Here is a 17,045-nt window from a genome sequence, read left to right on the forward strand (position 1 = left end):
CTCTCAAAATAAAATAAAATGGACTAGAATGCTTACCTAGCATGTTATAAGTCCTGGGTTAAATCTCCTGTGCCACAAGGGAAAAAAAAAATTACCTTTGAGGCAAGGCAAGGAAAGTGGGAAATCTAAAATAAAATATATCACTTGTGGGGCTAGGGTTGTGGCTCAGTGGTAGAGTGTTTGCCTTGCATGCATGAGGCCATGGGTTTGATCCTCAGTACCACATACAAATAAATAAATAAATAAAATTAAAGATATTGTGTCCATCTACAGCTAAAAAAAATATTTTAAAAAAATATATCACTTGTGGTCATTACAATAAAATAGGACATAAAATACAGGTTAAAAAGTAGACATTAAAAGCATATCTAGTAAGAGAAAGAAAATGGAATTAATTATTAAAAGCATATTGCCTTACTTTTCCTGGATTATCATTCTGGATCATTTCAGTAGAATATAACTGGTTAGATCTCATTAGAACCAACCCCTCAGACTTGTCCAAATTATCTTGTCAAACTAGAATCTTGTCTTGAAGTATTGCTTAAAATCCCTGAGCTAAATATAGAGCAAGAAGCCCTTTGGCAACAGTTCTTGTGTCAGGACGAAACCACAGTGAATCAGGTAATGGTAGAGAGCCCAGTGGTTAGGGCATGTGCTCTAGGACCAGGGTGGCTGGATTCCAAGACCAGCTCCAGCCCTTACTAACTGTATAACCTTTGATGAGTTATTTAACCTCTCTGTGCCTCAGTTTTCCCATGCTTATAATGGGTCCAATAAAATTACCTGCCTCATAGGGTGTAATAGAAAGAATGAAATGAAATGATCTGTGTGAAATAAGCCCTTAGAAAAGTGAAGGAAGCTGAAACATTCCTGGTTAGGACCTCAGAAACTTAATTCTAAAGGGAAACAGCCAGAGAGTCTCCACGCCATCTGGAGACAAAGGTTTCTTCCTGTGCTCCATTAACATAGACTTCACTTTTGCCAGATAGCGGGGTCTGCCTCTATACTGTAATCTCCATCCCATTTCCTCCCAGCAATGTTATTAAGAAAACACTATTTTTTAAAAAGTAATTATTGGCTGGCAGCTTTTCCTTGCTCTTGGAAAGAGGGAGGCATCTTTCAAATGCCTGATGACACAGAGGGATTCCCGGGGAGCCCTCTGGGGCTTCTGTTGGTGCCCAGGAATTCCATAACTGGCTTTCCTCCCCCGAGTGGGGGGAGGTGGCTCCTCTTCCAGGCGCTCCCTTTCCTCTCACCCCTGGGACCGAAGGTGAACCCTAGTTTCTTTCCTGCTATGTACCCCTTGGGCAGGTCTTCTGGGGGACAGCATGCCCGGGCTGGGAAGGGCTGTGGCATGATAGGAGGAGAGGGCCTGGGTCACCTGGTCCCTGGAGGTAGGCTCAGGATGGGAAAGCTGCTTACCACTGAGTTTTCGTCTTGGGGTTTCATAATGTTCAGCTGGAGGCATTGGGAAAAGTTGGGTTTACTTTTCCCCCCTCTAAGCACATGGCATTTGCAGCCTCTTGTGTAGTTTTGCAGCTCTGTGAGTTTGGAAAGACCCTTTTTTACAGGTGGGGCCTCTCAAATCTAGAGCAATTCAGGGACTGGCTCTGAACAGATGGAGAAGGGGAGGGGACAGAGGCAGCACGAGTATCTGGGGGGCTCTGTACATCTGTGCAGAAGGGAAACAAGCAGTAGGTGAGCTCAGGCCCTAAGAACCTTTATATAGGGCCAGCCATGCAGAGCCTGTGGGTACAAAGAGCACAGAGGGGCTTGTCCAGCCCTCTCACAGTCCAGAGTTGTGGCATGCTCAGGAATCAGGCTTTTCCATACATGATCTGTGAGCTCCTTTTGGGTACCTGCGTGCATCAGATCCAGGTGCACACTTCTTAAGGCTCAGCAGTTCAGCTGTGTCTGTTCCTAACAGATGTAAAGCCCTGTCAGAGAAATCCCTCTGGTGTGCACTGGGAAGTCAGAAGCCTTCTCTTCCCTTTGCCACCTCTCAACATCTCTCTGAGGTCAGACTGGGATTTTTTCCTTCCTTGCAAAGGGAAGCTCCTTCACAGACAAAGGAAGTCAGAAGAGCAGCTGGAGTATCCTGCAGGTATTAAGCCATGGCACTGGTCATTGGCTCTAAATTTTTGGAAGTCTTTTGAATGAGGGCTATGTGCAAATACCACAGTTATGAAAGGTACATGCTTGTCACAAAACAATGTTAACCATGTCCATTGGGGAATCATGTAGAACTGTGAGTTTTACAACCAGAGGCCCTTAGAGGTCATCCACCAGCATTTGTGTCACCATGATAGCCATGCCCACTGCAGACATCTTTCATTGCTCATGGTAAATCTCCCAACCTGTGCCCATGGCAGACATTATTAATCCACCTTGAGCCCACACATCATCTCAGAATCTTTCTAAAACACAAAACCAAGCTGGGAGTGGTGGCGTATGCCTGTAATACCAGCGACTCAGGTGGTTGAGGCAGGAGAATTATGAATTCGAGGCCAGCCTGAACAATTTAGGGAGGCCTTAAGTAACTTAGTGAGACCCTGTCTCAAAAAATGAAAAACAAAAAGGGCTGGGGATATAGCTTAGAAAAGCACCCCTGGGTTCAATCTCTAGTGCTAAAAAAGGAAAAGAGAAAAAAAAAATCTTCAGGGAGTCACCACCTGTCAGTTGGCAATGGCCTTTTGGGGTGAGACTGATTGACCACCCTCTGAGCTAGCTCCTTTCTATTATTGGACAAATGAAAAAAATGAGACCCCAAGAGAGAAGTGATGTGTCCAAACTGATGGGACCAGCAAGTGACAGCTGAGTGCTCCAGGTGCTAGTTCATTTCCATCTGAGTTTCTAGCCCACCCAGAAGTCTTTCTGGTTTGGGGGTGAGGAGGGCAGGAAGCTCCTGCTGCATCACAGAGAGAGCTCCTGGTGAGGGGTGAGGCACCGTTCTCCCTCCCCAGAGAGAAGTTGCCTGTGCCAAGAACAGAAGAACTGTCTAGCTCCCAGAAAGGTCCACACAGCTCCCTCAGGCATGGGCGCTGCCTGGAGCGCAGCCCCTCTGCCTGCCCACCGCCATAGACTCCTTCCTTGTCGGACAGTAAAACCTCAGCCCCGCCAGGGGCAGCGGGAGTCAGCTGCACCACCCTGTGACTCCTGGGAGTTGTGCACCTTGTTTTCCTGGTAGAAGGTGTCATACCAGGGCGTGTTTGGGTGTCACGTCGGGAAGGCTGTGGAATGCAGTTGCTGCCTTGGTCACCTCCTCCTGCTCTGGTCTTGGCCCAAAGGCCCGACCTAGAAAGCTCAGCTCTGTCCTCACCGCGTCTTCATCCACCCCTCTTTGGATAACCAATGGGAAGTTGGATGGAAAGTGCTTAGGGGGACAGTGCACCTTCTCCAAACTGGAGAATGACGGGAAGGAATGTCTTTGGTGGCCAGGTGAGTGACGCGTGTGTGCGTATGTATGTGCGTGCGTGTGTGTGTGTGTGTGTGTGTGGCACACCCCAAAGCTTTAGCTGATCAAGTCGGTCCCTTCCTGCCAGGAGGAATTTCGTGTCGATCCTGGCACCTGTGGAGGCGTGACAGCTAAGTGCCTGGCACTGTGCTTGTACTGGGGACCTCAAGAGGAAGAGGCAGGCCGGTGGCCCTGGTCTGGACAGGAGCTGTTAGCTGGTGGAAGAGTCTGGGCAGGCTGAATGCCCAGTGGGTGTTGCCCTAGAGAGGATCGAGACCTAGCGTAGACCACGCCATCAGGCCTGCGTGCTGTGGCAGATAGCATGCTGTGTGACATGGGCCTTGGCATCCTGGACTGCCCACCTCCCATTGGCGATGGCACCAGTCAGCTTGCTTTTGCTTTGACTTCTATGGCAATAGGCATGTGGGCCAGCCAGAGTGAGCTGCAGGAGCCTGAGGTGTGGGCCCTTCTGAGGGAAGACAGAGTTTGTTCATCCCTCTGGGAGGTGATCTACCACCAGCAGGGCCCCTGGGGATGGGAGCTGCATTGATTCCCCTCATCAGCCACCCACCACCCCACACTGGACCTCAGCCCCTGGGTGAATTTAAGGTCTGCAATCACCGGGTCTCAGGGAGGCTTGTTTAAATCAGACCACGGTGGGAGTCGCTGGAGAATTAGAGGTGCTTTCTTTATGTGATCAATTTAGCTGCAGCCAAAGAAAAGATTTCAGATCTCCAGAGACCTCCACTGTAACTCTTCAAAAGGGCTTGTGAGTTCCCGGTGCCTAATCCCCAACTTCCCAAGTGGGGCAGTCCCTTGCAAAGGGAAAACTCAGGCGGTGCCATCAGTCTTACTTGCATTTGGGCCTTAGTCCCACCTCTTACCAGTTTTGTGACTGAGTGATTATCTAACTTCCAGGAGTTTCCACCATTTTACCTGCTAAATGGCTGTCATTACAGAATCTGCCTCAGAATGCTTGTGATTTTAAAGAGACAAGGCACAGGAAACCTTTGCCACCTGCCTCGAGCAGTTGTGAAGCATCAGTGTGAGTTGTGTGGGGGGTCTTAGCCTTTCTGAAGAAGGAAAGGGATCCAGGTTCCCCCTGTGAACAGTGTCTACCCAGCCTGGACCAGAGGAACATGTCCCCAGTCACCAGAGATTCCTGGGCACCTTCAACCTGCAGTAAAAGGATGCTTGGAGACAGGCCTCCACGCCAGCTAGGCACTGACTTTATCTGAAAATTTTAGGAAGCCTTTATCTGGTACCCAGCCTTTATCTGGTAGCTCAGTGCTGGCTGGAGGGCTGGGGAGGAGGCTAGGATTGGGCAATGGAGTCCATGAGACTAATGGATTGCATTCAGATATACTTCAAAAAGAAAACCCAAACCAAACAGGAAGCGTGGGGCTGGTGCATGGGCTGGAGAAGTCTGCAGAGTGTGGCTCAGCATGTGACAAACTGGCCATTCTTCCCACTGTGTCCCCTGTGGGCAGCTCTGTGAAGGCTGGCTGGCTCACTCCCCAAGGAGACAGGCTTGTTTTGTCCTGAGATTCCCAGGGCCTCCCTCCCCACTGGAGCAGTTTGAGGAGGAATCCCCAGTAGAAGGGTAGAGGGAACTCCTCTGCCGTGTGCCCCTGGGGGGTGCTGGCTGGGCCTGTTCCTCCCTTCATTCAGCAGTACAAAGGGGCGGGCGGGGACCAAAGCAGAGAGACTGGGCCAAAATGCCCAAGTTTTAAGAAGAATGTATAGGAGGCTCAAAAATGTATATCCTGCTGCAGCTTGCTAGGTCTACCTGATGGCACAGACTATGACCCTTCCCAGGTTCTGCGACAGCCCAACTGCTCTTGTGTCCTGGTTAGGTGGGGTGCTGGGAAGGTTGGTACTGACCTCCGGCTCCAAGGCTACTCCCAAGCTGGCTCCAGTAGCTACTCCAAGGCTCTTCCCAAGCTCCCAAGCAAGCAAGCTCTTGGGAATCGAGGGCTCCATACTGACAGCACAAGAGCAGAGAGAAGAGCGGGGCTCTGCTCACTTTAATCCCTGATCTCTACCTTCTTCAGCTTTTTTTTTTTTTCCTGAAGTGGGGATTGAACCCAGGGCTGCTTTATCACTGAGATACATCTCCAGTCCTTATTGTTTTGAAACAGGGCCTACTTTTTTTTTTTTTCCTTTTACAGGAGGAAGGAGGGAACTTTGTGGGGAGGGCGCTTTAAAGCCTGGAAGTACCTCAGCCAGGCGTGGTGGCACTCATCCATAGTCCTAGCTATTCCTGAGCTATAGACTGAGGCAGGAGGATTGCTTGAGCCCAGGAGTTGGAGACCAGTCTGGGCAACATAGTGAGATACTGTCTCAAAGACAAAAAAGTCTGCAAGTACCTTGACCCATTTGAGAAAAAAAAAAAAATAATAATAGAGAATGGAAATGCTTGGACATGGGAGAGAGGGAGACTTGTCATTCAGATGCCACCTGCTTGGCCTCTCTTCCCATCAGGAAGGCACATTGAGGATCAGGCCTGAAATCTCACCGCCTTGAACAGCAGCCTCAGCCTGAAACCACCACCAAGGGTCTGTTTTGGCCTCATTTCTGCCCCAAATGTGCCATTTCTTTATTCAAAACGGATTTAGAACTAACTTTGATCCCATGAAGGCCAGGGCAATTTGGGGACCACATTTCTGGGCCATTTGGAGAATGAGCAGAGTGGAGCAAGACTGAGGCCAAGCATATGGTTTGGCTGGAAGGAGGCTCAAGCCTGTTCTCTTCCTTTCCTCGTCCCCCTTCTTCAAGGCCTCCCCCCTTTTTGGCCCTTGGGATTCGTGTGGGAAGGAGAAATGTCAGGCAGCCCTGGGAGGTAGTCTAGGAACCTTGGGAGGGGTCTCCAGGCAGGGTTAGGGAATAGCTGCAGACCCTGAGGAAGAAACTGGGCGACCCAGCCAGGACCCTGACAGAACAATAATGCCTGTCCAGGCAGAGCTCATTTCCACCGGGGGAGTGTCACCACCCACACTCTGGCCTGGCACCAATGTTCCTCTGGCCGTCTGTCCCAGATGTCTCTTTCACCACTCTTTAGCCTGTGTGCTGGCCGGATGTGTCTTTCTAGAATTCTACTTTCACACTGTTCCTCCTCTGCTCAGCAGCCTCCAGAGGCTCCCTATTTCCCAGAGCAGGAAGTCCAAGTCCTTCCCCTCAGTCTGAGATGATCCCTGCAGCCCTCCCCTCACACCGCCCAGTACACACCCACCCTGCTGTAGCACCCAGCTCCTGAGGCCCTGAGCACCCTCCAGGGTGAAAGGAAGAGGAGCAGCAAGTAGTCAGGGCACACACTGGGGTGCTAGGAGGAGGTGGGGTGCATTTCTGATTCCGTAGTAGGAAACTGCATCTCAGGTGCGTGTGTGTCCTGGGGAAGCTCTACTCGTTCATCCCAGAGCGGGCTCAGAGCAGACTGGCCGGAGCCCCTGACCTGGCACTCTTGGTTACTAGTTCTCCAGATGATTGGCTTCCCTGGCATCGTGCCCTTTCCTCTTGGCCAAGGGGAGCTGAGGTTACACAAGGGCTGTCACCTTGGGTCAAAACTCAAGAGCTGTAGGAAGGGAAGGGCTGTGAAGTCACAGGTGAAGGATCCTAGGGAAGGAGTGGTGGGCCTGGCCAATAGCTCTGGGCAGCTCCTTGAAAGCAGAAACGGGTAATGCCAGCATCAGAAATTGGATGATACCATGGGATTTCTTCATTTTAAAACTCCTGTTTTAAATTTGTCAAGCATTGTCCCCATTTATCAAGCATTGAGAGTAAGCCAGGTGCACCTGATCACCTGTACTACTTCATTTAATCCACACCCCACTCTGTGGTGCTGTTTTTACTCACCTTTTTACAGATGAGTAAAAGGTGACATGGCCACAATCATGTAGCAAAGGAATAAGCTGGAAATCTGACCTCAGAGCTCCAGCGTTATAAGACTAGCTAGGGTACTAATAATGGTAGAGTAGTGCTAAGAGATTTTGCAGATGAGTGGACTGAGGCTCAAAGAATAAGTAGGAATAATCACACTTGGCATTTGGCAGCACTTTCTCGAGTGTCTTCTCCTTGGATCTTCACTACGCCCATGGATACAGGCCGAACAAGTATTTCACAGGTGGGGCTTCTGTCACCCAGAGAGGCCAAGTCACTTGCCTCAGTTGCCCAGTACGTCCTTGGCAGGCTGGAACTGAAGCCCCCCTTTTGTGACTTCAATCCAGTGCTCTTTTCCCTGCACAAAGGCCATTGGTCAGCAGGTGGAATGGACACACTGTGGTAATTTAAGGGAGGCAAGGGAAGCCAGCCTGTTTGGGCATATTCTGGGCATCAGGGAGGGGCATCCTCAGGTTTGAGGAGGTGCCCCAGAATAGAGGTATTGGTTTCTTCTCTCCGTGTGCATCTCCCTGCCGGTGGCAGGCTTTTAGCCCAGGCTGCACCATGTTGAATGTTAAACATCCTGGCCTCCCCCACCCCTGACGAGCCGCTGGAAAAGCCAGAGGCCTCCACCCCATGCCTGGCCCACGCACACCAGCTGGGCAGCTCCCCCGGGGCCTCTAGATGTTCAGAGCCAGCCTGGGCTTGGCCAAGACCCCTCCCAAGCCTATTTGTCCCTCGCGGTCTCCCTGTTGCCTCCGTCATCACATGGTTATAGCCTCCTAAGCACTTTCCCTGGGACACAATTAGGGACACAATCTGGTATAACAAGAGTGACAATGACACAAGAGTGACAATAATAGCTGATGTGTACAGAGCACTTAGTGCCAGGCTCTGCGCCAAGCACTTTACACACATCATCTCGCTTCATCCTCCCTCCCACCCTCCCAGGCGTGTTCTCTCACTGTCCCCATTCTACAGATGAGGTGTCTGGTTGGCCCGGATCTGCCTAGCTCTGCACTATTTACTGTTCTTCACATTTTCTAAAATGTTGTGCAAGCATCACTGTGAGTGCAGGAAGAGACTTTGGAAGAATATGGGTAGAAGCATTCCCTTTTAGAAGCGATGTCCTGGGCTGACTTCCTTCCTTCCTCTCTTCCTTCCTTCTTCCCTCCCTCCCTTCCTTTCTTGTTTTTTCTTTTACTGGAATTGAACCCAGGACCTTAAACATGCTAGACACATGGTCTACTACTGAGCTTCATCTCCAACCCTTTTTACATTTTATTTTGAGACAAGCTTGCCCTAAGTTCCCCAGGCTGGCCTGAAACTTAGGATTCTCCAGCCTCAGCCTCCCAGATGGCTGGGACTACAGTCATGCCTCATTGAAGCCCAGCAGTTATATGTCATTTAAGAAGTGTGTTAGCGTTGGGGACTGAAGGGTTATATGCCCTCCGCCAAATTCACATATTGAAATCCTAAGCCCCCGTACCTTGGGATGTGATCTTATTTGGAAACAGAGTCTTTGCAGATGTAATTAGTTGAGATGAGGTCATCTTGGAGTAGGGTGGACCCCTAATGTGCTATGGCTGGTGTCCCTATTAAAAAGGGACATTCAGACACAGTCAGGCACCCATAGAGATCTCCATGTGAAGACAAAGGCAGAGATCAGGGTGATGCTTTTACAAGCCCACGATGCAGCAGAGGTTGCTGGCAACTACCAGAAACTCGTGGGGAGTCGTGGACCAGAGTCTCCCTCACAGCTCTGAGAGGAGCTCTGCAAATCTCCTGGTCTCTGATTTCTAGCCTCCAGAACTGTGAGACAATAAACTTGCATCATTTAAACCACCTATTTTGTGGCACTTTGTTATAATGACCCTGGCAAACTGATATGGTCAGACCACACACACCCTGATACACATATGATTAGAAGACAGCGGAAGGGGCCACAAGTCAAGGAACATGGTGGCCTCTGGAAGCTAAAATATGCAAGGCAATGGATCAGATTCTCAACTGGTCTTGGGAAGGAGGCAGCTCTGAGTCCCCAGACCCTCCTCTGTCAGGCTGGGGCATCTTACCTGCCCATCCCCCACCCCAAAGACTCCAACCACATGCAACACCATCCTCCAACTGACTTCTATAAAGGACTTTTTTCTCCATACTTTCTCATTTCCAGTGCTGCTTCAGGATGCCCTCCCCACAACCTCTGTGAGCGGCATGCCAGGCAGCTGCCCTTACCCAGCACTGGTGCCAACTGTGTGTTCATCTCCAAATCTCTGGAATAAATGATCTGGAGCCTCCACCCTGGATCCCACTTCTTTCCCTGACCCATGGCAGCACTTTGTGGAATTCATGAATGAGTCTGTTTAATCCCATCTGACTGCTTGCTGCAGCAGCTCTGGTATTCCCACAGCCTTTATGCTTGCCATTCCTCCCTCTGGGGTGCCTTCCTCTCTTCTTGCCAGTTCCCCTTTATTCAGGGCCTACCTTTGTTTTCTCTTTCACTTTGTTCACCTGGCTGCATTGATCCCCCGCCTCCCCATAGCTTGTCAGCAGCTGGACACTCATCTAATACCAGGTAAATGCCTTATTGCACATGTGGGTATCCCAGCTCCCAATCAGATCCTGGACCAGGATTCATACTCCTGAATTCTGCTGGTGCAGTACATGGAACATCCTAGGTAAAGGCTAATAGGGAAGGGATTTGAAGTGGTGAAGGCTTGCATGTTTTCCAGAAATGGCTGTTAGTCAGCATTTGTCACTGTAACCAGAATGCCTGACAGGAACAACTTAAGGAAGACAAGGTTATTTTGGGCTCACAGTTTCATGGGTTCAGTCCATAGTTGGCTGGCTCTATTGCCAGAGATGAGGCAGAACAAGATGGTGGAAGAGTAATTGAGGAAAGCTTCTCAGTCCATGGCAGCCAAAGAGCAGAGAGAGTGAGGAACCAGGGACAAAATATGATCCCCAAGGGCATGCCCCCAGTGATCTACTTCCTCCAGCCACACCCCACTTGCCTACAGTTCCCACTTAGTAATCTATTCAAATTATTAATCCATCAAATGGATTAATCCACTGATCCAGTTACAGCTCTCATAATCTAATCATTTCATCTCTAAACATTTCTATATTGTCTAACATGCATTTTTCAGGAAACATCTCATGTCCAAACCGTAACAATGGCCAAGGGAGACTTCTTTAACTTATTAAGGATTTTGGAGTCTGGATTGGGTCCCCTCTCAATTTCAGTGCCTGAGACTTGAGGGGGGAATGACCAAACTGATTTTGAAAAAGTAGCAGAAGAAGTTTGATCTCGATACTTATTAAAAGTATTGACATAACAGCTGTTCACATACTTACTAGAATCTACAGGATCAAGAAAGAATGGTGTGGTGTCAAGATATATATTTTTTCCATATGATTGATTATACCAATATCTATCTATATATCTGTAGGTAGATATCCTTCTCAGCCCGTGGCAGCCAAGGAGCAGATAGATATATCTAGATAGATAGATATGTCAATCATTGGCCTCTACCTGTAAAGTGTTCATTTATATAATATATATGTTATATATAAATATATATGTCTATACATATATATGTATAATAGCATAAAGTTCAGAAATAGAACCTCATATATGTATTTATTTTTGACAAAGACATTAAGGTAATTAATTCAATGGGAAACAGATTCTTTTCAGCAAATTGTTCTGAAGTGATAGGATATCTGTACCCAAAGAAATTAGGTATTGAGGTTTGATGTTGGATTTAATTTGAACAGAGAATTCCACTCACCTCACTCTTCCCCAAAATTAGGATTTGCTGATATCGCTGTGGAGGTGCTCATCGGCACCTTACAGATCTGGTATTTCTATATCTTCACATCAGCTTGGCTCAACAAGGGAGCCAAGACCACGAAGGGTGAAGGAGGGTGCTTCCTCTTGAGCAATGGGATGAACTTGTACTAAGGAGCAAATCCCAGGAGACCTCCTGATGTGGTGAGGTCGGGTGTGAAAAGCACAAGGGCTGCTGGGATTCAAAAAGGAAGACTTGTGAAAGTCACTTGTAAGGTCGGAACAGAACAGAAGAGAACAGGGAAGTGCATTGAAGCCTCAAGGGGTGAGCGCTTTAAGAAAAGCTGCTCTGATTATTGCTGTCGCTTGCCTCTGTGATGCTCACTGAGGTGTCCCCAGCATCGAACACAGGGACTGCTGAGTGCTCAGTAGGTGGACAGATGAATTCTGAGGTTTTCCTAGATCTCTCTTGGTTCCTCGGAGATTGGGTGGCCTTGTCCCTTTGTAAGGGGGATTTTTAGGTCAGGGAACCCACCATCTTCTTGTAATGTTCCCTTGTTCCTGATGTGGAGGGTCCCAGGGATTAAGGTTGGAGACTGGGGCACCAAGGCTGAAGCCTCTGGGAACTCCACCTTCTCTGCAGGCTAGGAGTGGGCCTCTGGGGTTACAGATGTGCCTCAGCTGGGCCAGGGCCCACCCTCCTCTCCCGGTGTTTATTGCTGTAGAGCCCTGCCGTGGAGAGCTGCCGAATCAGCTTTCTCTGGCTGGAACCAGCTCCTGGAGCCGCACTGTCCTGTCTCTCTCACACCATCCACCCCTTAGGTAAACAGCCGGCCTCCTCCCCACTCTGAGAAGTTGCAAGGGGCTCCATTAGCCAGACGCCTCACTCCAAAAAGGATCCTGGCAATGGGATCTGTTTTTCTTCCAGCCTGAGTAAGGGCCTGGCTGGGAGACTCCACTTCCTGCCTGAAAAGGTGGCCGCAGAGCTCCCTGCTGGGCGGAGTCTTCCTTCCTCACTGCCCACGCACCCAGGCTTCCTCACGGAAGGCCCAGTCGGGGGCCTCCAGCAGATAGCCCCCTCAACTCAGCCTTTCATGCAGTTGTTTTATCTGTGGAACCTAACCCTGCATATCAGCCACTGACCAGGTCAAAGAACCCACTGTACTGTCTTCCTGGTCACCCAGAAGGGGCAACATTTGCATTGTGTGTCAAGCGTGGTCCCACTGCCCACCCTCCGCCATCTTGTGGGCCAAGAGGCTGCATGGCGCAGCTCTGCAGTGGCTACACAGAAGCAGCTTGGCTGGGTGCTTCTATTTGGTTTGTTGTGGAATCAGAGCCAGGGAATTTGCTTTCTTTGAAAGGTGACCTGTGGGCAGAGAAACTGTCACTGGCATCTGGTTAGCTGGATTTCCTTCTCCCCTGGCCCGTGGGCTCTAGGGAAGACTGATGGGGAGGGCCAACACCAAGGTCCTGCTGGCTTAGCCATGATGGTAGGAATAGGTAACAGGGCTGGACTGGGCTCCTGAGGACTAGAGGTAGGAAGCAGGCCAGCTAGGGGCTCACAGCCCTGGAGTGGACTGGTTGATCCAGGAGTCTCAGTGGATGGGCTTATGTTGGCCTGGGAGTAGGAGGGGAGGGGAGGGCTAGATGGAACCAGAGGTACAGGACGAGGAAAATCTACCATTGAAAGAAAAGGTAGGTGAGAGGCTGCTGCCAAGCACCCCTCAGGAGGCCTTGTGGAGGAAAATCGAATCTGCCTACTTATTTGCCAGGCTGTCACATGACCCTTCCTTCCAGGAGGCATAGAAACCTAGTGAGGGAATTCAGATTGCCCTTTGACTAGGAAGACACAAGTTGTGACTGTCACTTGCCTCCTCCAGGAAGCCTCCCCTGACCTCTCCCTTCAGCTCCCATGGGCTCCTGTTCTATATCCTTTCCATTCTCCATCACTCTGGACTTTCCTGGTCTGTCTCTAGCACTGGATCAAAGGTTCACATGCTTCCAGGCGGGGCCCAGGAACTTGCATTTTTAACCAACGGGCCCCCATGCATATCAGGTAAGCAGAGACATCACCGCACATTCCGAGAGCCATCACGCTCTAGAGCAGCACTGTCCAACAGAAAGAGCCACGTACGTAATTTAAAAATTTCTAGTAGCTGCTTAAAGACATAAAAAGGAATTGGTCAAATGAATTATTTAAATAATTTTATTTATATCTTGATCTAAATTATCAACATGCAATCAGCACAAAATTCTTTCACATTTCACATTTTTTCCATGCTAAGCCTTGAAAATCCAGTGTACAGTTGACACATGCAGCACATCTCATTTTGGACCAATCTCGTTCTAAGTGCTCAGTGCCACGTGTGGCCAGGGGCTGCCATGTGGACTGTAGCGCTGTAGAGCTTTCCTGCTAAGAGTGTGGCCCACAGACCAGCAGCTTCAACAGCACCTGCAGGCTGGGGAGAAATGAGGCCCAGGGCCCTGCCGAGGCCCACAGAACCAGCCTTCTCACTGCTGCCAGCATTTTGCATGCATGTCCCATAGCCCTGGGCTGCAGGAGCCCCTTGATGCCAGTGCTGGGATTGGACTTATTTCTAACAGAGGGCCTGGCACCTACAAGGCATATGTCAGTATATGTCAGTGTTTGGGGAGGAAAGACATGATTCGTGAATGTCACCTGCCCCGCCCACCCCTTTCAGCACCATATTCTCAGTGACAATGTGAGTCTGAAAGCAAAACACAGGAGTCAGAGAAAATGTATATAGCAGAGCTAGAGGGAAATTTAAGTTTCTGTACTTTCCTCCTGTAAACTCTGGAGAGAGACAGCCACTTGGGCAAGGTTCCACAGCTTGTTGTGTGCAGCTGGTCACCCTGTTTGGGGAGAGAAGTGGTACAGGTAAGGGCAGATCACTTCATACCTGGGCATGCCCCTGGGCCTACATTACTCCTCAGATGTCTCTGCCTTCTCCTCAGAGACCTTATGGAATTGTTGCTTGAAGGCCTCAGGCCTGGCCCACGCATAATAGTTATCCATCTATTTATTCTTAGTGGTCTGGAAAACATTTAAGGCACTTATAAAATACGCATAGAACACAAGATAAAACAAAAAAATTTTTTTTCAAAAAAAATATATTGGTCTAAAGGAAGTGTGCAGAGATCCACGGACAAGTTGTTCAATCTAATGTTGTATACAGTTAGCGGAAAGTCGGAAACAACCTAAATATCCAACAGCAGGGGAGTAGGTAAATAAACAATGCAAACATTGAAATTCCATGTCATGATTGAGAATGCTGATATGGAAATGTACATTGACATGGAAAAAATGTTCATTGTGTAATGTAAAAGCATCGACGTGTTCATTTCATAAATTACATGCATGGAAGAATGCCTGGAAAGAATATACGTAGCCCTCGATATTAATGCTGCCTTTTCAGGGAGAGAGATTATAAGTGATTCTCTTTCCTTTTTTTGACCACCCGCTGCTTCTGTAATTTCTAGTTTTTTCCCTCAGTGAGCATGAATTTCTTATGTAATACAGATATGAAATGTATAAAAATAGAATATGAGCAAGGCAAACAGGAAAGAGAAAATTGGAGTTCTAGTTAGCAGAATTTGTTTGAAAATGTATTAATTAAGGAAAAAAAACTAAGTACAGTGTATAGAGTTATAGCCCAATGGCTATATTTACATGTAGCAGGAGATTATTAAATGTTTGAGATTTGAAGTTACAACATGAAAAACTCATGAGCTTGCTTTTGCTAAATAGCCGTCTGTATTCAGGGAAGTGAAAGTTAATCATGGTGCAGTCTCTGTCTTGTTTTGAATGGAATCCACCAATTCTCCTACCCCCTTTCATACAAGGGCTTTATGCATATCACGTAATGATTGTGCAAGAGAAAATCCTGAAATCTTGTGTAGAGCTGGATACATAAATGGACAGATGGACAGAGGTGCACACATACAACCTAGCCTAGGACCTCCTTCACCTGTCCTCGCTGGTGTTAGTAAGTTCCTAATTGGTCTTCTGGCTTCCGCCCGCTGGCCTGTTCTCTACACTGGGACTGGAGCTACCTTTTCAAAACATGGATCAGCTCGTGTCTCTCTTCTGCACAAAAACTTCAGGACTTCCCCTTGCATCAGGATGAACTCTTGAGTCTTCATAGCCTGCAAGGCCTTCTACATTCTAGCCCATCCTGCCTCTGGTTGCTTGTCCCTCTGCCCTGGTCACGTCACACTAGCCACATTGGTGTTTTCCGGCTCTTTGCTTCCTGTTCTTCTTTCCTGAAACATCCTCCCCCTCCAGAGTGGCTTGCTTCCTCTGCTCCTGTGGGTCTCTGCTGAATTGCTTCTGGATTCATAAGGACTTCCTCACCACTGCAGATGAAGTGACAACCCTGATCTTGCTCCAGTGCCTTACCCTACTTCACTTTTTTCATTGCATGTATCTCTCCTGACATGACCTATTTCCTTTTCATTTGTCCTTTTCCACTAGAATGTGAACTCACTGTGGGCAAACTTTGGCTTTTTTCTTTTTGCAGTACTGGGGATGCCACCCAGGTTCTCATCTGTGCTTGGCCAGCATTCTGCCACTGAGCTACATCCCTGGCCCCTAGCTTCTTTCTTTGGTGCCTAGTACTCTATATATGGGCTCAGTAAAGATTTGAAGGAATGGAAGAATGAATGGACTTTAGATACCATGTGACTGATCCTCTCATTCTACCAAGGATGGTACCCAGGGCTCAGCTGAGGAAGGAAGGTTCCCTGCCTTGCTTAGGGTCACACAGACTAGATTCTGGCTGCATTTCCCGCCTGTGCCTTAGAACTGAGATCACCTGCACACATAGGAGCCCTGACTCCTGTGTGTTTTTCCAGTTTACACAGAATTTCAGCCCAGAATAGCTAAAGAAAAAAAACAGTGTTTCTCCTGGAAACTCTTCCAGTGGGTATGTCCCTAGAAAAACAGTAGCAATCTCAGGGTAGGAGGGGACGAAGCAGAGGAAGGGGTCTTCCAGCAGTGGGGACAATGAGATAGATTTGGTTTTGCAATTAAAATAACATCTGGGTCTGTTTCTGCAGAGCAGTTCTAGAAGGTGGGTGGTCTGTCTGAAGTACCAGGTGGGGCCTTCCTCCATCCTGGCCCAGGAGAGTTTGGGATGGCCAGTGGCTAAAGGATTCACCCGCAGATGAAGAAAGAAAGAACTGAGCCCAAAGAAGCATCTGGCAACCCCAGTCTGGCCTAAAGGCCTGCTGGTCCCTGGCCCAGCCTCACTACTCTGGGTGTCTCCAGACACCTCCCCCTTCCCGAGACTATTCAGACACCCTCTTTGATGCATGGAGAGCCCTGGCCTCATCCCTCTCATGCCCCATGTGGTTTGTTAATCGTCTGTGAAATGAGGGATTTCAGGCGTCACTCATCCGTGTGAGCGCCGTGGGCAGTGGAGTGGGGTGGGGTGGGGAAGGGGCGCTGAGGACAGTCTAGTCTTCTGAATCCCGTCTCTCTGTCTGTCTGCCTCCTTAGATGCAGCTTCTGGATAAATTCCCCATAGAAGGTGGCCAGAAGGACCCCAAGCAAAGGATCATACCCTTCCTCCCAGGTAAGCTCAGGTGGCCCCCCAAGGGGCTGAAGGTGACTTTGAGAAGGGCACTTATAGGTCAAGAGGTCAGCTACTAAGCCGGAAAAACCTTGTGGGTTTGGCCCATAAATCTGCACATTAATCATCCCCAGGGGATCCGGAAGCCCCTGATTTTTGAAGGCCACTGTCTTCCAAGTGGCTTCTCCAGCCTTCTAGTCCTGTGTCTGCTGCCCTCCGGCTTGTAGCCTCTGAGGAGTTTCTCAGGCTCTTGGAGTTTAGCTTCCTTTTCATAACAGGCACCGAGAGGCCAAGTTCTAGGAAAGGAAGAGGAACTGTAGGCAGGACT

At 48.9% G+C, this 17,045-nt stretch overlaps 1 protein-coding gene across 4 annotated transcripts in view; it reads left to right on the forward strand.

Annotated features, from left to right (window-relative positions):
- Positions 1 to 17,045, forward strand: part of Sh3pxd2a (SH3 and PX domains 2A) — a 219,364-nt gene that overhangs the window by 53,260 nt on the left and 149,059 nt on the right. For all 4 annotated transcript variants that reach the window (XM_078015409.1, XM_078015529.1, XM_078015474.1 and 1 more), the window contains exon 3: positions 16,645 to 16,720. In XM_078015409.1, coding sequence (XP_077871535.1) covers positions 16,645 to 16,720 — 76 coding nt within the window. The remainder of the gene's footprint in view (positions 1 to 16,644; positions 16,721 to 17,045) is intronic.

This window comes from Ictidomys tridecemlineatus, chromosome 1 (assembly GCF_052094955.1).
Source record: "Ictidomys tridecemlineatus isolate mIctTri1 chromosome 1, mIctTri1.hap1, whole genome shotgun sequence".
NCBI classification, from domain to species: Eukaryota; Metazoa; Chordata; class Mammalia; order Rodentia; family Sciuridae; genus Ictidomys; species Ictidomys tridecemlineatus.